The sequence below is a fragment of the Pongo pygmaeus genome, chromosome 20, assembly GCF_028885625.2.
Source record: "Pongo pygmaeus isolate AG05252 chromosome 20, NHGRI_mPonPyg2-v2.0_pri, whole genome shotgun sequence".
Taxonomy (NCBI): Eukaryota; Metazoa; Chordata; class Mammalia; order Primates; family Hominidae; genus Pongo; species Pongo pygmaeus.
This window is the reverse complement of record NC_072393.2, coordinates 59473481-59501211: the sequence shown is the minus strand read 5'-3', so window position 1 is coordinate 59501211 and position 27731 is coordinate 59473481. Positions and strand designations below refer to the sequence as shown.

Sequence of the window (27731 nt, the reverse complement as noted above, 5' to 3'; positions counted from 1 at the left end):
TAAGACGTGTCATAGTTCAGATAATTTTATTCATATGCAAAGAAATTAACCAAGCAGAATTTTACAATGACTTTTAATAACAAAAGTTCCAAGGCTAGTAGAATATATCCTTATAAGTGAAATTCATTTAAAAACTTGAAGTTACTCTATTGTTTACTTGTGGTATGATAATAATAATAGTAAGATACATTTTACCATGTGCCATTCATGACGTGCTTTGCATAACTTATTGAATCCGCTGAATAGCCCCAACATTGAGAATATTGGTACCTCAACTTTACACATGCGCTAGCTGAGATGCCCTCTCTATCACAGTGGAAATCAGAGTCTAGGTAGCTTCATAAAATAAATGGAGCATTTCCCTTGTTTGATGTCCTGGAAAAATGTATACGGTATAAAAAAGAACAGTTTCTTAAATGTTTGAATTCACTGATTAAAAAAAAAACACATTCTTCCAAGAAAAAAAAAAATTCCTCATTTTTCCAAGGCTAAGCGTTTCTCACTACAACTCTCCTTCACAGTCAAATATTCTTGAGTCAGAAGATACTGACGTTTTTCCACTACCATCAGAGGGCCCTTTGCCCAGAATTACTCAAATTTCAGTCTTTGGCTCCCTCCCTCAGATGAGTTTCAAAGCTCTCTATTGAGACACTAGTGGAGCATTGTTTGCTTATGTTGACTCAGTTTCTCATATAATTATATGTAATTGAAAAAGAAATCTATAGGACACTTTCAAAAGCCCCATTTTAATACAGGTTAAATTTATATAATGTAAATAGGCAGGGTTCGTTGATCCCCGATAGTATCTGGGGTTCACGTTTGAACAGGCACCGCTGCCAGGGAAGGGCTGACCCCACACAGGGCTACTTCCTGCCTCTCCCTTTCTCAGCCTTTCAGCCACTTCCAAGTCACATGGGCTTGAAGCTGGGTCTTCTTGCCTTGGGGGCCTCAGTCACTGTCACTGTCCTCAGAGGAGGAAGAGATCAGAAGGTCCTCATAGAGGACACTCATTGAGACCTGGGGACCCCGCCCCTCAGGCTCCCTTGAGAAGTGAGGGCTCTGAGCGGAAGCAGAGTTTTCAGGAGGACAGGATGTGGGCTGCAGGGTTGCGGTCTTGGTGGCTGCTGTCTCTGCAGTCGCCTTGGGGGCCTGTTTGGATCCAAGTCCAGTTGCAGTGCAGGGAGGCTGAGTTCCCAGGGCGGGGGTCGGGAAGGAGCTGAGTCTTGCTTTCTTTGCGGGGTTCTGGAAAGTCTGGGTGGGGACGGGGGCAGGCTGCTTGCCTGGTGCCTGGGTTCTGGAGTCCTGGCCACACTTTTGTCTGACTTGCTGTGGTCTGGGCTTTGCATCTGCATGGGGATGTTTGATTTCTGCCTGGGATTTAAGGGCAGGGCCCGGGGCAAATGCCTGCATGGCAGGCTGGAGAGCACCGTGGGAGGACACGTCGGGCCTGTTGGCTGGCAGCCTGGCACTGAGAGTGGGGGTCTGGCGGGAGCTCTTCAGAACAGGGAGCAGGGAGGCAGTAACGTCCCCGCCATGTCCGTTGATGGGTCCACAGGTGCTCAGTTGAGGTCGATCATTGTGACCCGAAGGGCAGAGTAATCTCATCTCGGGTTTGTTGACAGACGGGGGAGCTGTGGACACAGGGCCCAGGACAGATCTCTTCTTGGTGGTGTGGACAGGCAGTGGCATGGTAGGATGCTATGGGAGAAAACATCCGACATGAGACAGCTCAGCAGTAGAATTCCCAAACTCTGTGAAGCAGGGATCTCACATGCAAAACCACATCACAACAGAAACTGTGTGAAAATGAGAAGCAAGCTAGGACAGAGGAAAATGGACAGGCTGACATGAGAAACAGAGGAGAATAACAGGCACTGGGATTGCGTCTAAATCAGGATCAAATATAGGGAAGACCCTACAAAAGAGACAGGACATAGGAAATTAAACGTCACATAAAAGAATGCACACATGGTCACTGAATATATGCAGAACTGTCACTTCAGGAATAGTGCTGGGGAAAGATAGTCTGCCATTCTGTTTGCTGTGACTATCACATATGAAAATTAAAACTGTCTTTATGTTCTCTATTGTTAATATCAAAGGAATACCAATTCCCCACACAATGTGGAGACTGGAAATGGCACAGCTCCTTTTGAAAGCAGATGTAAGAACATGTATAAAAACGAAGGAGACGCCTTATCTGCAGCCAGTATCCCGAAGGCATCTGATCAGTCACTCCCCATGGGCACTGAAATGTGCCCAGCAGCATTTGCTGGCCAACTTGCAAATAAAGGTACAGAAACCAACTTTCAAATAAAGAACCAGAGGCCGGGCGCGGTGGCTCACACCTGTTATCCCAGCACTTTGGGGGGCCAAGGCGGGCGGATCACGAGGTCAGGAAATCGAGACCATTCTGGCTAACACGATGAAACCCCGTCTCTACTAAAAACACACACACACACACACAAATTAGATAGGCATAGTGGCGGGCGCCTGTAGTCCCAGCTACTCGGGAGGCTGAGGCAGGAGAATGGCGTGAACCCGGGAGGCGGAGCTTGCAGTGAGCCGAGATCGCACCACTGCACTCCAGCCTGGGCGACAGAGCGAGACTCCATCTCAAAAAAAAGAGAAGAAGAAAAAGAAGCTGGAAACCGGAGTATGCGAAGTCTTCGTGTAGCGCAGTTCTCCTGCAGGGCAGCCTAGGTCTAAAAATGACCCCCACCCATGAGGGGCACAGAAGTGAAGGAATCAGGGGACTCAGAGGAGAAACAGAGCGGGGCCAGGGGAATACGCACCCTCAGGAACAAACAGTCTTCTGCTGGCTCCTTCCAGGCTTCCTGCGTCTTCTCTTGGGCAGTTCTGGGAAATGTCTGCGTCGGAGCTTTGCTCTGCTGCTGCTGGGGACTGCAGAAGAAATCACGTTCACTGTCTGGACTCGCCTGATCCTCCAGCTCACACCAGTGACTGGGAACCAAGCACCCTCCTGGAACCCAGCCCTAGCCCTTGCTTTGGGTGAGGGAGGCATTCAGGCCTCTGTGAACTTTGCCAAGACAGCCTCTTCTCTCATCTCAGAGGCAGCCCCACTTCCAGGAAGCTCCGCCCCCCACCCCCCACCCCCGCCATGGCCCCAGGTTCCCTAAGTTCATTCAGGCCCTGGTACTACTCTGCCTACCTCGGGTAACATCCCCAGGTCTCCCACAGCCCCTGCCCTCTAGAGACCCTCAGCGCAGGAATAAGCTCTGAGTAGGGATCCTGGAAGGCAGAGGCCCCCGCCCACCTCCATTTGGAGCTTTCCTTGTGTGCTTAGAGAAGGCTGCACAGAAAGACTAGGGGAGACACCAGCTCCTGAGGCGCCGACCTCACGCATCGTCCTTGACCCTGCAAATCCTTACCTTGGATTTCGCTCCTTTTCTCTGTCATTCCTCATAAAGGGCCCTGGAGCCTGGGGTAGCTGGGCCTTTGCTGGTTTCAGGTTCTCCTTCTCCTTGTGTGAGCCCAGGGGCTGCAGAGGAAGGGCCCCACTGCACCTCTTAATGGGGCAGGTCTTGCTCCTGGCTGAGTGCCCAAAGGCCCCGCAGTTCTTGCATTTCACCTGCAGGTGGAGGAGGACAGAGAGCAGTGAGTCAACAGCAACCACAGGCACCTGCAAAGCTTCACACACGGCCTGGGTTTTGGAGATGGATTAGTTTAGGAGGGGACATAGGCCCATGGGCTGTTGGTTGCCTGGAAATTCAAGATATTCTCGTCCTCCCCAGAACCCGTTTAACAGGGATCCCAGGAGGAAGAACGCGTGTGTCTGAGAGTGAAGATAATGAACCAGTGTTGAGGACTCAGCAAACACCAGGCTGGACATGACACTGGACAGAGAATGAGGCTGCTCCTCAGACTCCGAATGGGCCAATCTGCCAAGACAGGAGGCTGACCGCTCTGGTCAGACTGAGACCAGTGGGAACTCTTAAGTCATAATCACGGGTCCCATGTTCAAGCCCACTCTCTGGTGTCCATTGGTTACCAACATTTTCAAGCCCCCACTGACCCTGGATTCCTCCTCCTCTGCTGAGGGAGTCATCTGCCCCATGGGTCTCCTCTGCTGCTCCTGTGGGTTCTTGGCTCTGGGGGGCCACTGAGCCCGATGGTGGACGTAATGACCGGCCATCTGTGGCAGGTCCTTGAGCTTCTGATCAGTCTTCTTCATTAAATGATGGTTGGATTTCCTAGTCATAAGAAAAAGAGAAAACATTACACAGACACCAGACGAAAGTCCCTCCTACCCCTATTTACCCAAGCAGGGATGGAGGGACGTACTGGCCACTGAGTCACGCCCACTGTAACTTGGTCCTCTCTGAACCCAGGTCACAGTTGTGCTATTTTGCGACTCTCTCCCAGCCTGGCCTACTCCCAGAACAGGACACAGATTTTATAAACCAAAGGCTGCTTGATTTCTAGAGGGTGAAGTGAGATTTGCAGCCTTGCATAAAAGTTTTCTGGGCTCTCAGTTTGTGTGCAGTCAGTGCCTCAGAGCTGAAACCCTCTGACAATATTTATCAAAGCCAAGACACGAACAGCCAACAACTACTTATTTTTTTCCAGCTAGCTCCAGAAAACCCACTATTTTCATAGACTTCTCACTCAGAAAACCAACCAGAAGCTCAAAGCTTTGCAAAGTTTTCATATTCAACCTATGGATACTCGTGAAATTTCACATGAGACCCCTGTGACCACACGCCACTCTTCACACAGAAGCAGGCACAAAGCCAAGCGAGGACCAGCCCGCTAAGGATCCTGCGATGCTGACACGTATGTGCATGTTCACGCCAGGCATCGCACACATCACAGCCCATGTCATGGGGGGACATGCAAGACGGAAACCTCCAGGCATGTTCAGGCAGAAACCTTGAGCCCACAACAGGAATACAACAGGAAAACAGTGGTTGGGGAATGCCCCAGGCTGTCCCTACCTTACTCCCTAATACTTGTCTTACCTCTCATCTTGGTATCCAGGTCTCTGTGAAATTGTGGGGGGCCGATCCACTGAAGGCCGGCATTTCTTATTCAAGACACAGCGGGCTGTCGGATCCTCTCCTGGCTTCAGAGGAAATCGCAGAAGAACCTCCACAGAGGCAAGAACAACCCATTTCTCTGTCATCAAGTCAATCTAATGCAGAGAAAGGAGAATGGAGAGGCAACCTGAGTTCTGCAGGCAGGAGGAAGCCTTCGCAGAGGAGAGGAAGAACTCCCAACTTCCTGAGATTTTAAAGGGAATGCTGGACAGGCTCACATTTCGTTGTTTTTTTTTTTTCTTTTTTTAAAGAAGTCATTATGTGAAAAAGATACTTGTACACACATGTTTACAGTAGCACAATTCACAAATTGCAAAAATATGGAACCAGTCCAAATGCCCATCAATCAACCGGTGGATAAAGGAACTGTGATATATACACACACACAATGGAATACTACTTAGCCATAGAAGGGAAGAAATTAATGGCCTTCGCAGCAACCTGGATGGGATTGGAGACTATTATTCTCTGTGAATAAGTCAGGAATGCAAAACCAAACAGCTTATGTTCTCACTCATGTGCGGGAGCTAAGCTATGAGGATGCAAAGGCAATCTCACAGTTCTTTACTCCAGAGCTGGTGAGGAGTTTGCTGATGACCTTCAAATGGAACCAAGCGCGACAGCCCAGGGTATTGGGAAGCACTGCTGTTCCCAGGTGGGAACTAAGGGGCGGTGGCGGTGGCATTTTCCCGTGTCCCTTTGAGGAATTACGTATCGATTTTAATGGGTCAGTGCCCATGTATGGAGGTTTTAAAACCCTGAATATGACCTGATCATGGGCGGGGAGCCTGCGTCAACCTTCCCCCAGGCTGGGAATCCCCCCATTCCACCTGCCTCCCAGGTGACCCCACAGCTCCCATACTCACATCTCTTTGTGGGATCCCACACTGCTTTAAGAACTGCCTCCCCTGTTCCATGGAGAGAGTGTTGGGGTCCATCACTGCTGGTCCTGCCAGAGGGATTCTCTTTCCCTGTGGAGGGTAGAAAATGAGACGCTGATTCCTTCCTATCCCTGGACTCTCCCAGGTGCAGGATGCAGTCAGCCCCATCTGTCTGCTGTGCCCACCGTGTCCCTAGGAGTAAACTCACACATCCTGTCATTCAAACTACACGGACCCATCCTTCCTCTGCCAGTGACATGACACCAATGTGAATGAGAAAAGCAGGTGATCCATTAAAAGAATTGTTCACTGGACTTAGCATGTTCGATGTGTATGCAATGCAGGTCCCTTCTCTAGAGACCCTCATAGTATACCATCAAACATCTGGAAAAATTGATCGTGGAATTGGCCTCAAAGAGAATTTAATATATTAGAAAACTGGATATCTTATCAATCTGTAGTCCCTGTTTGTCAAAATTAGATATACCTACATTTTATAAATTATAAGAATGTTTTAAACTATGAAGCACAGTCTCTGAAATTTCTGCAATCAAAGTCCTTAAGATCAAGCAAGATATTCAGGTGGAAATCAGAAGGTGTGAAGAAAATACAGGCAAAGCCCTTTCATGTCCAAACTGATGAGCAAAGCAAAACCTGGGTTCAGGGGAAATGTCTTTGTCTAAATGACCACAGTGCTAGGGAAACAGGAGCATAGGAGAGTGAGGGCGACACCATTTAGAAATCAACTCCTTCTTAAAACTAGCGAGGCAGAGTCCTGGCCAGTCACCACCCTGGTCCTAAGATGTTTGTGGCTGAGGAAGCAGCTTAGCAATGCTTGCAAGACAGACTCCTATGAAAGCAAAATGTCCAGATGCCCAATATCCAAAGCAATAGATGCCTTCAAGATAATGATAGCTATGCTTTCCTGAGCTACACACTAGAATGTCAAGGATAGTTTTCTTTAAATCAACAGAACACTAAACATTGTCATGCTGTCAGCCCACCACATGTAGACATAGCTCAGTTAAATCTTCACATGGAAAAGACTCTATATCAGAACAACTTAAAAAAAAAAAAGACGGTGCATTTTCCGGTCACATTCTGAGGTCGCCCTACTCTGTAATGTAGTAGCTTTCAGTAAACTCTCTCTTCTCACTGTTCTCTGCGACTTGCCTGGAATTCCTTCCTGTGTGAGAACAAAAAACCCTCTCCTGGGGTCTCGATCAGGCCTCTTTTTTTTTTGCCACAACAACATGATTGAAAAAAGAAAATTTGGGGGAAGTGCTCAGGTCCATGGAGACAGCTTAGAGACAGAACAACATGAGATTACAAAAATGAAAAGATGGAAATGGTAAATCAAACAATAAATTGGAGCAGATGAAAAAATAAATAGAATACAACAGGAAAACGTGCTCTTTATTTAAAAGCAGTAGTAGGATACATTACCATGGGTGCCCACAGAAAGATAATAAAATTTATCTTCATAGATCATATTAGGAAATAGAGAAGACAATACCGCCATGAAAATACAAAAAAAAAAAAATGATCAGGGAATGCTACACTGGGGACAAACACATTTGAAAATCTAGAATAAAGTGTGCTTTCCTCTTCAAAATCCAAATCGCCAAAATTGAGAGGTAAAGAAACATTTTTAACTACATATTTAAGTAGAACCATTCTTTACACCACCATTATAGATTGGGTGCTCACAGCCTAAGTCTTGCTTGGCTTAATCTATGTATAGAGGCTCAGGGCCCTGAATTTGTACCAGCTCCTAGCAAAGGTCAATGAGTATACTGATACAAAAGATAAGTGAAGAAATCTCTTATTTAAAAGCCCTCCGTCAAAGGCACCGGGTCTCCATAACTGCTCATCCAGCACCCACACAATTCAGGGTGCTGGGTGAACATTCCTTGCAAACGTAGACCTTTATATGATCATTAAAATTTTGTTTTTAATTTTTTTGTTTTGTTTTTTGTTTTTCTTGTTTTTCTTAATATATGTTTTTTCAATCATTACAATTTGTGAAACGTTTTTTGAATCAGGCTCTGTCTTAAGAAACACTGTTAAGCAATTAAGTAATCTTTACCTCGACATCTAAAACCACCCACTACAGAGTTTTCTCACTCTTCTATTTCTCCTGTTGGAATAAACCAAGGCCCAAAATTGTAATGTACCAACCTGTTGTCTTCCTTCCCTCTAGCAGTCACTCAGGTAAGTGGACCCTCTGCAAACTCTACTCCTCACAGTGGGGCTTCCGCGATGAAGACAGCAAAGACCACTGAGGGGAAGATCTGTTCTCCTGCTGGCATTTATACTGCCCCAGAGCCCCAGAGTCACTCCCCCTGGCTAACCTAATCATGATGTAATCACATCTGATCTAATTACCTCTCCCTCTTTCTCCATTTCTTAGTTATTCTGTTGCTAGCACTTTCATTTTATCACATATGTGTACATCCGGAACAAATAATATAATTTGCTGTTTGCCCTTCCCATAATTTTTTTATTCTAACCTAGAACTATATATTTTGAACAACATACACTATTTTCTGCATATTTAAAATGTTCATACATAAGCCCAGGCTGTCTCATTCTGTATCTCGAAAGGGGATGAGCAGCTCAGCCTCCCATGGCAGGGAGCTCAGTGGAAACCAAGACTGGAGATTCTGGCCTTGGTGGGGCCAAGGATAAGTGAGGTCTAAGAACAGCCTGGCTCACTGTGAGTCCCGAAATGGACTAGAGTATGCGGTGTGGCTATGGGGGATGGGTCACCCAAACTCTCCATGTATCCATGGAATTTTTAAAAGCCCACCTCAGATGGGGAGAACTGCAAGAAGCCAACTCTCAGTTCCAGGGACAGCTCCTGGAAAGAGTCAGTGGCTCTGATGGGAACAGGAAGGCAGGCACAGCTCCAGGGTGTGGACAGGAGCTCAGCAACTCACCAGGATTTAAAGATCCTGAGGTCTGGGCAGCATTTGGGGATTGAGGATGGAGTGTAGACTCGCCTCTCTGTGGAGACGAGATGGGAGTTGATATAGTTTGGATCCCCGACCAAATCTCCTATTGAAATGTCATCCCCAGTGTTTGACCTGGGGCCTGGTGGGAGATGATTGGATCGTGGGGGCGGTTTTCTCATGAATGGTTTAGCCTCCTGCCCCGTGGTTGTGTCCTTTCCAGAGTGAGTGAGTTCTCATGAGATCTGGTCATTTAACACTGTCCAGCACCTGCCTCCACACTCTCTTGTCCCTGCTTTTGCCATGTGAAATGCCTTATCCCTCTTTGCCTTCCGCCGTGAGTAAAAGCTTCCTGAGGCCTCCCTAGAGAAAGATGCTGCAATATTTCCCGTACAGCCTGCAGAACCATGAGCATGTTCATTCTCTTTTCTTTAATATGACCGAGCCTCAGGTATTTCTTTACAGCAATGCAAGGAAGGGCCTGATAAAGGAGTGTTCCCAAGAATTCTCACAGAGATATCAGGGTGTGGGGTCTGTCTGGCCTATTCAGGTGGGTTTCTCACCCACAGGCTTCCTGAACCTCTCCTGTGACAAAGGACAGAGGGAGAGGTTGCCCTTTCTACATTTCAAGTTCCTTCTGGCCGTGGGTGCAGTGGTGGTGTGGGGAAGAGAAAACGAAGTTAAAAAGGCATATTTTCAAAATTCACATGGGATTTCCCAAGATAATCTCATCTGAGGAAGAAGTTCTGGGAATGAGGAAGAGCAAGAGAAGGATTAGGAGATGGGAAAGGCATGTTCTCAGGTAAATGTCCTGTCCTGGGTCAATTGCTGTGTTCTCTCTCTGAAAACACTATGGTTTGGTTTTGTTTTGCCATCAATAAGAAATTCACTTGCTTTCAAAAAATCCAAATGCTCATATTGTCCAGAAAACTGAAACAGGTTAAATTACCATTTTTATGAAGCAGAACTGCTAAAACTTCTTCCCTGAAACGTCTTTGCTTGCATTAATCCTTTGACCTCCACTGCATTTATCTTAAAAATTCATGCACAGTGAGAAAGGAGGAATTTTTTTTAAGATCTATAGCACCGGATGATGACCGTAGTTCATAATAATGCATACTGCAAATATACACAATTACTAAGAAAGCGAATTTCAAATGTTCTTGCCAAAAAAGTGATAGCTATGTCAATAATGGGTATAAAACTGATTGACTTCATCATTCTACAACATATATCAAAGCATCACAATGTACTCTGCAAATATGTACAGTTGTTATTTGTCAATTAAGTTTACGTTTTAAAAAGTCACATACCCTTTTAAAACAAAAAACTACCTGTAGCTGACTTCTGTACCCAATTCCTCCACCCTCAAGCGTGTACTATGTACCTTTTGACCCCATGCAAAAATAAAATCTTAGGTTGAGTACTTTCAATGATGGAAAAAATAGTTTTTTTCTTAGAAAACAATGTTTCCAATCATACTGCATTCTTTTTATTGCAAATATGTAATAGATTCAAAAAGTTTTGGGGTGCCTACTATTTATATTTAATTAATTTTTAAATTGACAAATAGTAAAGCATTCTTTTCAATGATAAAATATTATTGATTTCTTTACCCACTTCTTCCTCCCACAGTCATATACTACAACTGTCTGACCCCATGTAAAAATAAAATCTCACGTTCAGCATTATCAATTACAGGATAAAAGTATTGTTTTTTCAGACAAAGATGTGTCCAATTATAGTGGATTGTTTTTTATTGCAAATATTTAATAGATTCAAATAGATTTCTAAGGTTTCTAATACTTATATGTATATTTAATTTATTTTTAATTGACAAATAGTTCTTGTGCATACTCACACGGTACGTGGCGATCCTAGAATAGGTTTAGCGTAGTGATCAGATTAGGGGATTAGCATGCCCATCATCTCAAGCCTGCTTCATGTCTGTGTGTTGGGGACATTCACTCTCCTCCCTCTAGCTACTGGAAACCCTGCGTTATTGTTAACGATAGCCATCCTGCAGTGCCATGGAGCACAACACAGTGGGTTCCTATGTGCGCTCTCCAGCCTGGGCGCGCTGGGGGCGTCTCGTGGCAGGACTGAGCCACGTGGGCGTGGACTGCACGGGGTCAGTGTCTTCAAAAGCCTCACCCAGATCCTCTGCACTTACCCCCTGCAGAGCACCGACAGCCCTGCTCTGGAAGCGTGTGTCGGCTTAGATGTCCTGAGCAATTTCTTGCGCCAGGCTCTGGAAGGGAAGCTTGCAAATGAGGAGTTCAGTGGATTTCTTTCTTCCTTTTTTTTTTTTTTTTTTTTTGAGATGGAGTCTCGCACTGTCGCCAGGGCTGGATTGCAGTGGTGCTATCTCGGCTCACTGCAACCTCTGCCTCTCGGGTTCACGCCATTCTCCTGCCTCAGCCTCCCGAGTAGCTGGGACTACAGGCGCCCGCCACCACGCCCGGCTAATTTTTTGTATTTCTAGTAGAGACGGGGTTTCACCGTGTTAGCCAGAATGGTCTCGATCTCCTGACCTCGTGATCCGCCCGCCTTGGCCTCCCAAAGTGCTGGGATTACCGGCGTAAGCCGCCGCGCCCGGCGAGTTCAGTGGATTTCTAACCAAGTCCCATTTCACGGAAAGCGCAGTCCCGCGGGGACCAGGAGGTTCCTTCCCGCTCCGGGAGAGGGCTTCCTGGCTGCTTCCCAGCGTGGATTTGCGCCCCGTCGATTTCCTGCGGGTGGGCGGTGCATGACCCTGGTTGGAATCCTTCTTTACCCCTCTTCTCCTTGGGCTGGAACTCCCAGAGCTGGAAGCAGTGCAGCCACGGCTGCGAACTCAACAGCAGCACGTTCTTAGAACTGGAAAACCCTTTCTTTAATGTTCACGCCTGAGTTTTTAAAAAGTACTGTTTTTTTAAAAAAAAAATATTCCAAGTGGCGGGCTCACTTGAAAAGATAGATAGATGTAGATACTCTTTTGTGATTGTATGCATTCATGTGTGAAATGCATTTAGAATGATAATCCAGTGTGCAGTAAACGTTAAAAATTTTTGTCTTTTTCACTCCAATTTGAAACCGTTATCCTAAAAAAATTTCTTGACTCAAAAATCAAACGTTGACTATTTCCTCAGCAGTTCAGCTCCTCGGGCTGGAGAAGCACGTTGGAAAATGAGTGAGTGTGTTTTCAGCGCTGTCTGCATTTCTAGAACAGCATTTACTTTGTACATAAGCATGTAGGTTACGGATCCACAGGGCGATTTGGGGCGGGACCTCGTGCGGCGCATGCGCTCTGGGAAGTGTTGGCCTAAGGGCTGCAGGTGTGGGCCTGTGTCTTGCACTGATGTGTGGGTGTGCGCGAGAAGCGCCGTTAAAGACAGAACTCAGCCTGTTAACTCGTCTCTCTCATCCACCCCGCAATCTGAGCTTCCCAGATTCCTCAGGTCCCATAATGCCCGAGTTGATGCGCTGAAAGAGCAAGGAGATCAAAAAACGAAAGGTAGGAGAACTGCGCCGCACCTTAGTTGGGATATTAGGTTTTACAGACGTTGGCGAAGGCAGTTTAGCAATTATTCAACCGTAGAAATAACGTGCAATCACGGTGGAGCAGCAATACATGTGTCAGAACCACCCAATAATCTGCATGTTCGCACATCAGTGTGTTCAGCCACCTACACTGCCTGCAGCGTTTCACAGCAGGAGACAGACAAGCACATGCGACTCTGTACAGGGGTAAACAGGAGCGATTCAGTAACATGCTTCATTCATACGCACCAGGAAATAGGATGCAGTGTTTCCGAGGAGGTATAGAAACATCTTCCACACTCATCACTGACTGGGTGAAGCAACATGAACAATAAGTCCAACATGAACATATTTATATGAATTTTGAAGGAAGACAAAATGCCCTAATCATGTATATGTGTATGTGTGTATACAAATAGACCTATGTATATCTCCATATGCACGAACATATATGTGTGTCTATATATTTATCTATATTTGTATCTATGTCTATCTCTATAGATCTAGGTCTCTGTAACTCTACATTTAGATATAGATATGAAGATATAGATCTATATCTGTCTATATATAAGATCTTCATACATGTATCTCTCTCTATATATAGAGAGAGATGTATTTATAGAGCTATCAATATATAAAGGAGGATACATCTCAAACTGGTAACAATTGTGATGCCTGGGATCAGCCTTGTATCTTTGCTGGGGTATTTATAGCTCATTTTATTTAACTGTTTAAACAATTTGTCATTAAATTTGATCCTGTACTTATCAGTTTCCCATGACTCCACCATTACACAAAGTCAGTGCCTTATAACAGCACCCATTTATTTTTTCCCCGTAGGTCAGAAGCCCACAGTGCTTGGCTGTGTCCTCCGCTCAGGGTCTCACAAGGTCTGAATCTCGGGGTCAGCTGCCTGGGCTTTTCTCTGCAAGCTTGGGAGAGAATCTCCTTCCACAGGGGAGAATCTCTGCTTCCACGATCATTTAGGTGGCTGACAAATCCCTTTTCTTCTCATGATTTCCACCTGCCTATCCTCTTCAGAGCCAGTAACAGCGTGTGAAATCCCCCTCTTCCCTCCGAGCCATGACTTCCTCTTCGGCGGTGTCTCTAACTTCTTTGTCTGCTTTAAGAGCTCAGTTGATTACATTAGACTCGCCTAGATCATCCAGGATAATCTCCCGAGTTCATTTCAGCTGATTGTTAATTACACCCACAAAGTCTCTTTTGCCTACGTGGAACTTAACATAACCACACAATAACACCAGGGGTTGGAGAACCAGCCAATGCATTTTTTGATGATAAAATATTATTGAAAAAATACTCTCAATGTATCAACAAAATGATTACCACTCTTTACCTCTTAGTGATGGTTTCCAGTGACAGAAAAGCAAAAGGAAAGAGTGCTCAATGTTGAATTGTGTATTTTATTTTCTTAATATGCTATATTTTAATGGCATATTAATAATATGCTATCAATATGCATGTGCTATATTTTGGAAATACTACAATAAATAAAAGAAGCTCATACTTTTGAACTTGGGACACAAAATAAACTCAAGACATCCACAGAGCCAGGAAGGGACCTTCTGACACCTCTGTCTATCACCGAGCACCAGGTGCCAGGAAACAGCCTCTCCTGCCGGACCCACTGCAGTCACATTCTGTACCTGGTGTCCTGAAGGAGAAGAGAAAATGCTGTGGCATGTTGCACATCCCAGATGCTCCCTGTGGCCCGCTACGTCATGTTAACTTTTAAGCGTTCTCGGGGGTGTTTTACAGAATCATAATTTGCTCTTCATGAACTGAAACTAGAGTCTATCCGTGACTCAGTTGTGAGTCCGCTGTAAATGAGAGAGATGATGAATGGAGAATGAATTAGTGACCTCCAATCTTCCCCAGTGCCTTCCGCCACCCCAACCTCCGTGTAGTTCCTCCCTCCTCCTTCACCTCCCCTGCAGCCTCCCTCTCACCACCATTATGACCCTTAGTCATCACCCGCGCCTCCAAAGCAATCCGCTCCCCCATCCTCCTGACAGCTTTAGACTTCTACATTGGACCCCACCACTCTCTCATGCCCTTCTTGGCCTCCATGCCTCCAGCACCTCCGTACCATCTATTGTGGGGAAGTCAGGCAAGGCCTCCCCACCTCCTACTGCCCCCACACTCTCCACCTTCCATGTCCTCCTTCTCCTAAGCGCTAAATCAATCCACATTCCAATGATCTCAGCCCATATTCCATAATCTCCATGCCCTTCTCCTTCAAATGTCCCAGCAATCAACCTCCCAATGTCCTCAGCTTCCCCAGCCCTCCAACCCTTCTCCCAGAACTCTCTAGTCCCTGCCCTCTTCCCCCAAACCCATTGGCTGCTCATCCCCATGACCCTTCCAGGTCCTCTCATCACCCTGCTCTCATTTTCCTCCCAGGCCTATGACGTATACGTAGTTCCTTCCACCATTCCCATCCTCGTCTCCACTTTGGGTCACTGACCACTCCCAGGACCTGTGCACCCCACCTGTTACTTCCCTTCCCCTCATTTTCTTTAACCTTCCATTGACATTAAGTCGCCGGTGCCTTGAACCCTCTCCTGCTGTTTACCCACTTTCTCTCATTATCTCTACCTCCCCATCATCTCCTTTCGTTCCATGACCCTGGCACCCCTTGTTCCCACAGCACCTGGTATCCCCCATATGCTTAGCTCCTTGCACGCTTTTCCCCTGTGCACCCTTAAAACCTGCAGCATCCTCTACTGTCTGGAAATTAACCTCCTTGTCCCTTTTAAGCCTCTGTTCTCTGTCTCCTGTTCACTATCAATCTACATTTACAGGTGCTCTGCCTCAATAGCATCCTTTCCATGAGCCCCCAGATTTACCCTATATCACAAACCTGTGCAATGTCACACTCTGTCACACACCCACGCAATATCAGACCCTCTATCACACACCCATGCAATATCGACCCCAGTACTCAAACTTTTCTACTTAATGCCTTGGACCAAAGTAGCAATGTGCACATCATTTTATACATTGCACATGGTGACGTCATCATCATGAGTGGTGCAAAGTGGGAAGAAGTATAAAGGCTGAATCACAGTAAAGGCATGACCGCCACTAGTCTCCAGATAGGAACCTGGTATCAAGATACAAATGCGTTTGCTGACTCTGCGAGTGTGGTGTTTAAAGGTCAGTGGGACTGTGTGAGTCTGTGTGAGTGCTGGGCATAGTGAGTGTATTTGAACATGAGTGTGGGTTTGTGGTGGGTGTGAGCCTGTGGTGGAACGTGTATGTGAGGGTGAGTGTCCAGTTGTGTATATGTATGTGATGTTCCTTTGATTTGTGCTGCTGTGCATGTATGCATGTGTTTGCACCTGTGTGTGTACATCTCTGTGAATATACGTCTGTGTGTATGATAGGGGTTGTTCAGCTTATGGCTCTAATCCCTGACATGGAAACTGAGATGCATTGAATGGAGGGCCTGAATAAAATGAACATTTGTTTGTAGGAAAAACCAAAAGATTAACTTGAATTCACATTTTATATTTCTTAATTTATTACAAGAGCAACCAGTGATCATTACTGAACATTCAGAAACACACACACACACACACACACAAATGTAGAGGACTGTGGCAACCATCCAATGCTCTTGAATCGAGTAAGCAGCATTTGCTTCCCCGGACTGATCAAAGAGTGACTTTTTAGCCACCTGATCCACAGCATCCAGATTCCAAATTAATTGGCATTGAGCGGTTGGCATCCTGTTTGTCCTTTTGCTTGCATCCCTTTGAAAATCCTTCTCAGACACTCTGTCTGGGTTCATTTCTCTGCACATAATCTAATGATGCTGCAGCTGAGTGGCATGAAGATTAGGAAAGAACTTGCTTTTGGGCAGAACTTCCCAGCAAAGCAGAGTATCCGGGGACACACGCCCCTCACTGTGAGTGTCTCACAGGTCAGAACTCAGCGTTTCCTGCTCCCTCCATGTAGGACTGTGTCTCTCCAGGGGATGGAGACGAAAGAGCCTCTCCCAAACACTCCTCATAGTCTCTGAAGAGATGCTGGCCAGAAACTTGTCGTTGCTTTTGGTGATTAGCAATTGGGAAGAAAAGTTGTTCTGAAACGTTCTCAGCTCCCCAAGGCTGCACTGTCGTTGCCACTGCAGGTGAAAAGATAATTGCAGTTCTGAGGGGAGGTGAGGTCACAGAACCACAAACCATATCTCAGGGTCTGGCTGCTTCCCTCCCACACAATCCTGGCTGTGGCAACCTTCGCACTGAGCCCATCGTCCTAGCAGCAAGATGCAGCTGGGGAGAAAGTTTCTGTTTCAGTCTGTAGGGAAGGGTGCCTCCCAGGAGCCAGGGTAAGTCATCATATTATAATAAGATATTGTTCTAGATTGAAAACTGTCTAGTTCCCAAGTCACAGAGAAAAGAGGAATAGTTATGAGCCATGAGCTGAGCTACTGAAGAGAAATGGGATCCTAGCCCCACACCAATCCCTGGCGGGTCCTGATGTGATTTAGGAGAATCCACACTGACCCGCATTGTCGGTGTTTCACCAAATAATAATGAAACCTGGCTATGTTCTTCAGGACTAATGTTCTTAAATCAATCTGTTGTACTAGTGAAACCTGGTTGCATTCTTAAGGACTGTGGTACTAAAATCAATCTGCTGTTCCACCTACCCAGCAGGAATCATAGACTAAAATTTCAGGATTGCTAAGGATGTGACTATAATATCACCATGCTTGTAATGAATAGACTGACTCTACAGGAGTCATATAATTCCTTACAGAAACAGTGTATCTAATTGGTAGTTGCTGGAACGAAAATGTTTTCTCCAAGTCTGAGAGTGTGCAGGGCTTGATGGGAGCATTAATTGTGTCTCCACTGAAAACTACCATAGTCTGTTGATTATGGTGAGACTGTGTCTCCTCTTGACGTTAAGGAGGCAGCATTTAAGGAAAAGGTAACTTTATAATAACGAGCTAAGGAGAGCAGCTATCAGACTCAAATGTGTCCTCTGATGTGTTCTCTGCTTTAAATAGATTCTAACATCACCCAAACTCTCTAATTTCCATTTACAAAGTATATATAATATACACCCACTAGAGTTTCCAATTTTCATGTTTGTCACATTTTAATTTAGTTATGCAAATATTGTCCTAAGGATAATAATTTGTTTAACTCAGTTATTAATAGATCTAGATATGTTATCTAAGATTTGTAAGAATTTGGTTATTACCTTACACTATTTTATCCCATATTGGTGTTTCACGTCCTATTGTTTTGGGTAAGACATGATTGTGGTAGGTGCCTTTATGCCTTTGTCCGTGGCACAAAAGCAAATGCTCACAATGTTTTTTACTCTCTTTCCATTCTAATATTGATCCATGCTTGCAGTCATTAAATCCAACTTGTCATGGCGCAGGTTTCTATAGTATCAAACTGTAATCCCTGCATCTACATTTTTTAAGATCGCTAAACCTTTATTTATTTGGATATTGGCAAATAGAATACATTTTTACACATAATGTAAAATCATTACAACATACAGTAACCTACTACAAGACTAAAATATAATGACAACGAATAAAAAAAAGGTCTGTGCGTGTGTGTATGTGTGTGTGTGTGTGTGTGTGTGTGTGTGTCTTATTCAAAGAACACAGCTATCTAGCTTTGTTAGTCAACTATAGTGGCTAAATGCACTTTCTTTGCAAAAAAACCAGGCAGGTTCAATTTCGCACTTTGCCTGTAAGTAGGGTGGAAATGTCGCCAGTCACTTCACCTCTCTGTGTCTATGTCCTTCTCATATTTACAATGAAAGTAATAGTAATGCCTGCCTCATAGGTTTGTGAAAAAAGAAGTTATCACATGTATGATCTGCACAGCACTGATTCCCACATTGAAAGTGCTCTTTAAAGGTTACGCATTCAACTCTCAAAGCCTCTTAACAGAAGAGCGACTTTAAATATTTCTAAGGGCAGAGCAATGGGAGGTGGCGAATGCTGGGTTGCAGGTGACACTATAAATGTAGCTCATGCCTCATATTTCCATGCGGGACCTCCCAGCTCTGAAGACAAACATCAGTGACAGACATCAGTCGCAGAATGGCCTCCCGGTATATGGCAGTGGGAATGATCTTATCACAGACCGTGGTGGGAGTCCTGGGGAGCTTCTCTCTTCTTCTCCATTATCTCTCCATTTACTACATTGGGTGCAGGTTAAGGTCCACAGATTTGATTGTTAAGCACTTGATTGCAGCCAACTTCTTGGCTCTCCTTTGTAAAGGAGTCCCCCAGACAATGGCAGCTTTCCGGGTTAGATATTTTCTCAATGCGATTGGGTGCAAACTTGTTTTCTATCTCCACAGAGTGGGCAGGGGAGTGTCCACTGGCACCACCTGCCTCTTGAGTGTCTTCCAGGTGATCACGGTCAGCTCCAGGAAATCCAGGTGGGCAAAACTCAAAGAGAAAGCTCCCAAGCATGTTGGCTTTTCTGTTCTCCTGTGCTGGATCCTGTGCATGTTGGTAAACATCATCTTTCCCATATATGTGACTGGCAAACGGAACCACAGAAACACCACAGTGAACAAGGATTTGGGAGACTGTTGTGGGAGAGGCAACAACAAAATCGCACAGACACTGTGTGCAATGTTGTTATCATTCCCTGATGTGTTGTGTCTGGGGTTCATGCTCTGGGCCAGCAGCTCCATGGTTTGCATCCTGCACAGGCACAAGCAGCTGGTCCAGCACATTCATAGGAGCAATCTCTCCCCCAGAGCCTCCCCAGAGAACAGAGCTACGCAGAGCATCCTCATCCCCGTGAGCACCTTTGTGTCTTCTTACACTCTCTCCTGCCTTTTCCAAGTTTGTATGGCTCTTTTGGATAATCCCCATAGTTTACTGGTGAACACTTCAGCCTTAATGAGTGTATGTTTCCCAACTCTCAGCCCCTTTGTTCTCATGAGCTGTGACCCCAGTGTATACAGGCTTTGCTTTGCCTGGAAAAGTTGACAAGATCTCCTAACTTCATCATAAACATGTACATTGTATATATTTGCTCATGGTTCAATTGATGATTTACTCTTCCGTGCAGCAATGTAATCTTAATTATGAACCTCTCCCAATTATGAGAAGGTGATGAACAAGACAGGGTGAACTTCCACCCCAATGATAAACACTAACTAGTAAGAACAATTGTAAATGAAATATGATGAAATTATTATGTAAATATTCATATTATCAAAGTTTTATTAAGGCCTGCAGTAGAGTCATTAAAGGTCTATACAATCAAAAAAATTAGGTCCTGAATCAATCTGGAAATGATGGGGATCTCTCTGAGTGTGCAACCTTCAATCTGATATAATAAATCTATGCAGAAATTAAGTAAGCATGAGATTGTTGAAAAAGTTACATGGGCAAGTAGCAATGTGTGATATGACCATTCAAGAAAGTGAAGAAAAAAATGTTCTCCTGTAGTGATGAGGTCATGTGGAGGCGAGGTTTTGTTTAATAACAGAATTGGGTCCCAAGTTATAAAATCTGTATGTTACATCCTCAGACAGATAATAATAATTTAAAATATAACTATATGGAGGGAAATCAGTATATTTAAATCATTTTCATGTAGAAATGGTTACACTGATCAAGAGTGAGACAAAAAATATATTTATGCCAAAATAAAAAACATCACATGAGCGCTGACTATTAAAAAGCAGATGCTGACTGGGCGTGCTGGCTCATGCCTGTAGTCCCAGCACTCTGGGAGGCCAAGGCAGGAGTATGGCTTGAGCCCAGGAGTTCGAGACCATCCTGGGCAACATGTCGGAACCTCATCGCTACTAAAAATATGAAAAAAATTACCTAGGCATGGTAGCACATGCCTGTAGACCCAGGTACTTGGGAGGCTAAGATGGGAGGATCACTTGAAGCCCAGGAAGTGGAGCTTGCAGTGAGCCGAGATCACACCACTGCACTCCAGCCTGGGCTAAGGGAGTGAGACCCTGCCTCAAAGCAAACAAACAAACAACAACAACAACAACAGAAAACCACACACACTCTGTGAGACTGCATAGATTTGAGGATCTAGATCAGTAGATGGTAGACTCTTTTTCTTTATCATGTGAAGATGCCAGTTGGCCATGTTGGAAAGAAAGAGATTTGGGGGTTGCGTTTTCCTACCTCTAAGGTGAGCAAGCGAGCACAGACATTCATTTTATTCAAATTTACTTGAAATAGCAGAGAAATGGCTATATTGAGGGAGAAAGTATGAATCCACTCTGTTCGTATGGAGATTATGACAGGTAGACTTCCAAAGGAGCAAAATGCTTATGCCCCAATTATAGGAAACAATCTAACATACTGAGTCTTTATTTTCATTATGAAGCTGATGCAAAGTATTAAAGATCCAATAGTTCAACAAACAAAAGAATTTGTTTGACTTAACATATTGAACTTCATAAACAAAAATAAGGAAACATTTTTAACTTATATGAGGCACTTAGGATTATGTACTGCACACTAGATCACAAAGCAAGATGGAACATACCTGTGTGTATGTTTATAGTAAGTGGCATTATGTTTGCTATCTACCAAGGAATATTAGAAGTGTTTACATTAAGAAATGTAGAAAAATATTAATTATAATAGTGGCAAGTTAAACCAACTATAAAGTCTATTTCATGTGATATTTACATAGCCATGCTAGCTGTTTAATTGGTTAAAATTACATAGAATGTGTTTTTCATTATTGTATATTTTTCCTAATGTTTTATGTATCTGTCTAAAATATTCAATTAATTATAGTCAAACAATGTTACTATAACAAAAATTATTTGTCTGTTTCAGTTTAATGTAATAATGGATATATTCAGGATTATGTTTACCAATTTATTCTGTGTTCTTTACACTTTCCCTATTTTCTTATTCTTTCTATTTTAACTTCTTTGTTTTTAAAACATTTTTAAAACAATTCTACATTTTGCACTTTTGTTTTGAAGGTTTTGTACTCACTATCTTAGTTTTACATTTTGAAATTACTTCTATAATTATAAAGTTATGTAAGTCCTTTAACTTTCACCTTGGCAATATTAGCACATTAAAACACTAACCTATTTACCATCTCCCAGTTCTCTAAATTGTAAGACATGTGCACAGCTCTGTGAAATTTTAAAACCTGAACACATCCCCTGTGTATCTTCTAGGTGAAAAAACAGGCTATTCCTGGAACCCAAGGTGTCCCCATGCACTCCTTCCTGTCACAACTCCCAAGGATTCAGCACTATTCAGACATCTCATAGCATCGATCACTTTAATCTGTTTTGCACTTCCTATAAATGGAATCATACAAAATAACCTATTCTGTATCTGGCATCTTGTATTGTATATGTTGTTTGTGAATATGTCTGTATTTTTGCAGGTGGTTGTGGATCATTCACTAGCATTGCTGCATAGAATTCCATTGTGTAAATATCTATTAACTTAATCATTCCATTCTTGATGTACATGTGAGTAGTTTTCAGTTTGGGGCTATTATGAATAATGCTGGTATATAAATTCTAGAACTTGTGTTTTGGTGACACATGTATGAATTTATTTGAGATATCTTATGGTTTGGTGACACACATATGAATTTATTTGAGATATATATATCTGTATATATATGTGTATATATATCGATATATATATATACAGTAGTAGAATTGTTGTCATAATTTTGTATCCGTTAAGCTGTTTCAGACACTAAGAAATAGTTTTCCAACAGGTTTATACCAATTTTCACAACCCTCAGCAGTGTGAGATCATTAGTTTATCCACATCATGGTCAACGCTTGGTATATTCTGTCATTTTCATTTTAGCCTTCTGGTTAGTGTATTTGGGTACTAGTTAGTGGTTTTATGTGTATTTCCTGAATAGTAAGGCAATTGAGCATATTTTCTTTGTTTATTAGACATTTGGTAACCCCTTTTTTCACTAATTTTTAATTTGTAATTGACACATAATAATAGTACATATTTTGGGGGTATTATGTGATGTTTCAATACATGTATACATTGTATAATAATCAAATGGTGGTAATTACCATATTAATTGCTTTAAACATTTATCATTTCTTTGTAGTGGTGGGAATGCAAATTAGTGAAGCCATTATGGAAAGCAGTTTGGAGATTCTTCAAAAAATTAAAAATAGAACTACCATGTAATCCAGCAAACTTCTCACTGGGTATATGTGCAAAGGAAATGAAATCAGTATGTCAAAGAGATATCTACACTCCCATGTTTATTGCAGCACTATTCACAATAGTCCAGATATGAAATCAACCTAAATGCTCATACAAAGATGAACAAATAAAGAAGTGTGGTATATATACACAATGAAATACTATTCAGCCATAAAACAAAATAAAATCCTGTCATTTGTGGCAACATGCATGAACTTGGAGAACATTATGTTGACTGAAATAAGCCAGACATAGAAAGACAAATACTGCATGATCTCACTCATGTGAGATCTAAAAAAGTTGATTTCATAGAAGTAGAGGGTAGAACAGTGGTTACCAGAGGCCCGGGAGGGAAGGGGTGAGGGGACTGGTGCTGGGAGATGTTCATCAATAGGTACAAAGTTAATTAGACAAGAAGAATAGGTTCTACTACACAGTGAGGTGACTATAGCAAATCACAATGTCATGTATATTTCAAGATAGCTAGAAGAGAAGACTTTGAGTGATAACCTCTTTTTTGAAGACTTTATTAGTTTACTTTGCAATTTTATTTTCTATTATGTGGTTTGTCCCACGCCAGAAAGCTCCCCCAAGCCTTCATGTCTGAATTTTTCATCAGGGTTTAATTACCTAGGCATGGTCGATTAATTCAATGGCCATGAGCTTGAACTCAGTCTCTAGCCTCTTCCCTTCCCAGTGGTCTGGTGGCTGAAAGTCTTACTTCTAATTACATCGTTGGTCTCTCTGGTGACAAGCCCTCGTTTTAAAGCTATGTGGGGACCCGTGCCATGAGTCACCTCGTGAATATGACAAAGGCATTCATCATTCAGGAAATTCAAAAAGATTATGAAGCTCTGGGCCAGTCACGGTGGCTCACATCTGTAATCCCAGCACTTTGGGAGGCCATGGCAGGTGGATCGCTGGAGGTCCAGAGTTTAAGACCAGGCTGGCCAACATGGCAAAACCCCATCTCTACTAAAAATACAAAAATTAGCCAGGCGTGGTGCTGTACACCTGTAATCCCAGCTACTTGGGAGGCTGAGGCAGGGGAATTGCTTGAACCCGGAAGGTGGAGGTTGCAGTGAGTTGAGATCAAGCCACAGCACTCCAGCCTGGGCAACAGAGCAAAACTCCATCTCAAAAAAAAAGATTTTGAAGCTCTGTAACAGGAACCAGGATGAAGATGAAGACCAGATATATATTTTTTATTATTCCACAACTCCCAGTGACCACAGCTGCAAAGACTTAAGTAACAAAATTAATTCCTTAGCATTGAATTATATAACAAAATATAAATATCAATGAGTTCATGTTGATATGAATAAATAATTGAACAAACAAATAAATGAAGGAGAAAAGACATATCTTCCTTACAGAAGGATGGCAAATAATCTATGTGGATACCTCCCAGCAGGTGAAGGTTAATTCAATGCCCCTTCCACACAAACACACATGCTCACTTTAAGTGTGTGTGATGGGCTTAGAAACTCCCTTCCAAAGATTAGAGTGTGGAAAGGAATACACAGTAACCATATAGTGAAGAAACTTGACAAACACTGTCTTAACTAACTGATCAAGATTAACATCACCAGAGATAACTCATCCAAATTTCCTTAGACTTCTGACAGTATATGATGTGACAAGTGTGGTCTTCTTCCCCAAAACCCATAAAACTAGTCTATCCATGAGAAAAACAATAGACAAATTCAATTTTAGTGACATTCTAAAAGTAAAACAATGCCCTTCAAATTTGTCAAGATCATGAAAAACAAAAACACAGAGCAAAACAGGCTGGGGAGGCAAGATGACTAAACATAATGTGATGTCCTGGACTGGACCCTGAAAGAGAAAAAAGACTGTGTTAAAACAGGTGAAATATAAATAAAGTCAGTTAAGAGGAATGAACCAACGTTCCTTTCCTAGTCTTGACAAATGTTTCATGGCAACATGTTTACATGAGGGATATTAGGTGATGGATATTTCAGAACTCTCTGTGTTATACTTGCAAATTTTCTCCAGATCTAAAATTATTCTAAAATAAAGTGTTTAATTTAAAAAATTATAACCATTTATAATTTACAGAGGATCATATTAAAATATTTCCTATGTTTGAATTAATATCCTTTTTATTTATTTATTTATTTATTTATTTATTTATTTATTTTTGAGACAGTCTTGCTCTGTTGCCCAGGCTGGAGTGCAGTGGCGCGATCTCCACTCACTGCAAGCTCTGCCTCCCGGGTTCACGCCATTCTCCTGTCTCAGCCTCCCCAGTAGCTGGGACTACAGGCGCCTGCCACCATGCCCGGCTAATTTTTTTGTATTTTTAGTAGAGACCGGGTTTCACCGTATTATCCAGGATGGTCTCGATCTCCTGACCTTGTGATCCACCCGCCTTGGCCTCCCAAAGTGCTGGGATTACAGGCATGAGCCACTACGCCCAGCCTTATCCTTTTATTTCTTTTGAAGATGTTCATTTTGCTTTCTTGGTGACTTCAAAATCAATATAAAACTCTGCATTAGGCCAGGCACAGTGGCTCACACCTGTAATCCCAGCACTTTGGGAGGCCTCGGTGGGCGGATCACTTGAGGTCAGGGGTTTGAGAGCAGCCTGGCCAACATAGTGAACCCTGTCTCTACCAAAAATACAAAAATTAGCCAGGCATGGTGGCGCGCACCTGTAATCCCAGCTAATCGGGAGGCTGAGGCAGGAGAATCAGTTGAACCTGGGAGGCAGAGGTTGCCTGCCTCAGTGAGCTGAGATCGTGCCACTACACTCCAGCCTGGGTAACAGGGAGACTCTGTCTCAAAAAAAAAAAAAAAGTTATGCATTAAACAAAACAAATTCGTGTATTTTGGCTCCAAATTGGTATTCATCTGCTGCTCCAAGACTGATGAAGTTTCTTCCAAAAACTTGTCTCAAGTTGGAAATGAAGAAGTCCATCCTGAAACCTACTTCTTGCCACTATAGCCAGCTGCTATCAAGGCTTAACCCAGAACAATCTGAATATCTCGAAAATCCATTCAATTTTTTCCCACCTGCCAAATCTCTATTTACTTGTTGTCTCCTATCTGCACCCTTTGTTTGTTTTTCAGACAGAGTCTCACTCTGTCACCCAGGCTGGGGTGCAGTGGTACGATCTTGGCTCACTGCAACCTTCACCTCCTGGGTTCAAGTGATTCTCCTGCCTCAGCCTTGCGAGTAGCTGGGGTTACAGGTGCCTGCCATCATGCCAGGCTAAATTTTGTATTTTTAGTAAAGACAGGGTTTCGCCGTGTTGGCCAGGCTGGTCTCGAACTCCTGACCTCAGGTGATCCACCCACCTCAGCCTCCCAAAGTGCTGGGATTACAGGTGTGAGCCACCATGCCCGGCCCCATCTGCACCCTTTGTAAAAGTGAGCTGACACAGCTCCCTATATTCCTTTTTGTCTCTTACGGATCATTCTTCAAATGTTTACCTGGAAATATTTTAATATACTAATCTTTCTCAATAAACATTATCATATTTCGCATGTCCACAGCTTTTTGTGGGATGTAAGGCATAATTTCAAAATGAGGTTTCAAGAGGTCAAATACCCAAACCATAACAACCACCCACATGCTATGCCCATTTATGCAACTGCTATGCCCATTTATATGATTCCAAGCTCGAGTACATCTTAGGAAAATTTAATATCTCAGATTGGACGTTACACATTCAAAGATGTTTTCAGTATCTATACATTATTTCAGGAGTATTTTATGGAATCTGAAGTTCTTCACTGCAATCATTAATAAAAAATACAACTATATGAGTACTCACATGTTAATTACATAAGATTTCATTTACTATGGCTATTATTATTTAGTATTTCACATTGGATAAGTCTCTGTCTTATTCACCCGTCTCTCTGTAGTGAAATCGGCTGGTAATCATTCTTAAGATCCCTTGAGGTCTGAGTGCATCAGTGGCCGAATATGAACCAAGACAGCCAATTCACATTTTCCTGAAATCATCTATTTCTTCTGCAGCAGATACTGCAGAGCCTGGATCTGCTGGGGTCACGGCACATGAGAACAAAAGGGCTAATAGTTGGAAAACAGTCAATGATGACTGCAGCAATGTTCACTAGCCACCAACTGGAATTATCAAAGAGAGCTAAATAAACATAGGTGATGAAGGAAAGGGCGTAACATAATACAAAGGTGCTCACCAATGCAAGGATGCTTTGGATGGCTCTGTTCTCAGGAGAAGAGATGGGGTAGAGATTGTTCCTACAGATGTATTGTACCCACTGTTTGTGCCTGTACAAGACCAAAACGATGGAGCTGCTGGCCCAGAGCATAAGCCCCAGACACAAAACATCATGGAAGGATGTGAATGCTGCATATACTGACTTTGTGACTTCATCACTAAGTGGGGCGGAACAATATCCCAAATCTCCTTTCTTTGTGATGTTGTTGTTGCTCCATTTGCCAGTTGTATAAATAGGAAAAATGGCATTTACCAGCATGTGGAAGGCCCAGCACAGGATATTGGAGAGACCAATGTATTTTGGGGCTTTTACTTTCATCTCTGCCCATCTGGAGTTCCTAGGGTTGATGATGATCACCTGCAAGACACTCAAGAGGCAGGTGCTTCCAATGGACACACCCCTGCCTACCCCGTGTGCATACAAAAGAAATTTGCATCCAAAATAATTGTCAAATTGTTTCAACCCAAAAGTTGCCATGGTCTCTGGGATTCCTCTAGTGAGGATAACCAAGGAATCAGCTACAGTCAGGTGCCTGAGAATCAAATCTGTGGATCTTGGCTTGTATCCTCTAAAGTAAAGGACCATATAATAACATAAGAGTGAAAAATTCCCCAGGATTCCAACAACTACCTGGAATAGTGTAGGGTCCAGCCCCACAGGGTCGGTGGGTTTCTCCCCGTGTGCGGAGACGAGAGAGTGGAGAAATAAAGACACAAGACAAAGAGATAAAAGAAAAGACAGTTGGTCCGGGGGACCACTACCACCAAGATGCGGAGACCGGTAGTGGCCCCGAATGCCAGGCTGCGCTGATATTTATTGGATACAAAGCAAAAGGGGCAGGGTAAGGAGTGTGAGTCAT

At 43.5% G+C, this 27731-nt stretch overlaps 3 protein-coding genes across 3 annotated transcripts; 1 reads left to right on the top strand and 2 right to left on the bottom strand.

The window, feature by feature from the left end:
• Window positions 1–725: 725 nt before the first annotated feature.
• On the bottom strand, window positions 726–26982 carry LOC129019477 (protein FAM90A27P-like). The gene is made up of 8 exons (XM_054462083.1): window positions 26831–26982; window positions 14085–14258; window positions 5927–6031; window positions 4983–5155; window positions 4037–4214; window positions 3393–3592; window positions 2796–2904; window positions 726–1698 (listed from the first exon to the last, which is right to left on the bottom strand). The coding sequence occupies exons 3-8, from the start codon at window positions 5996–5998 to the stop codon at window positions 949–951; spliced, it is 1482 nt and encodes a 493-aa protein (XP_054318058.1). The 5' UTR covers window positions 5999–6031; window positions 14085–14258; window positions 26831–26982; the 3' UTR covers window positions 726–948.
• On the top strand, window positions 18524–19429 carry LOC129019479 (vomeronasal type-1 receptor 4). The gene has a single exon (XM_054462085.2). It carries the CDS (start codon window positions 18524–18526, stop codon window positions 19427–19429), a length of 906 nt encoding a protein of 301 aa, XP_054318060.2.
• LOC129019478 (vomeronasal type-1 receptor 2-like) lies at window positions 26630–27731 on the bottom strand. The gene is given in 3 exon segments (XM_054462084.1): window positions 26630–27618; window positions 27621–27665; window positions 27668–27731. Coding segments are annotated over 3 exon segments (1098 nt in total).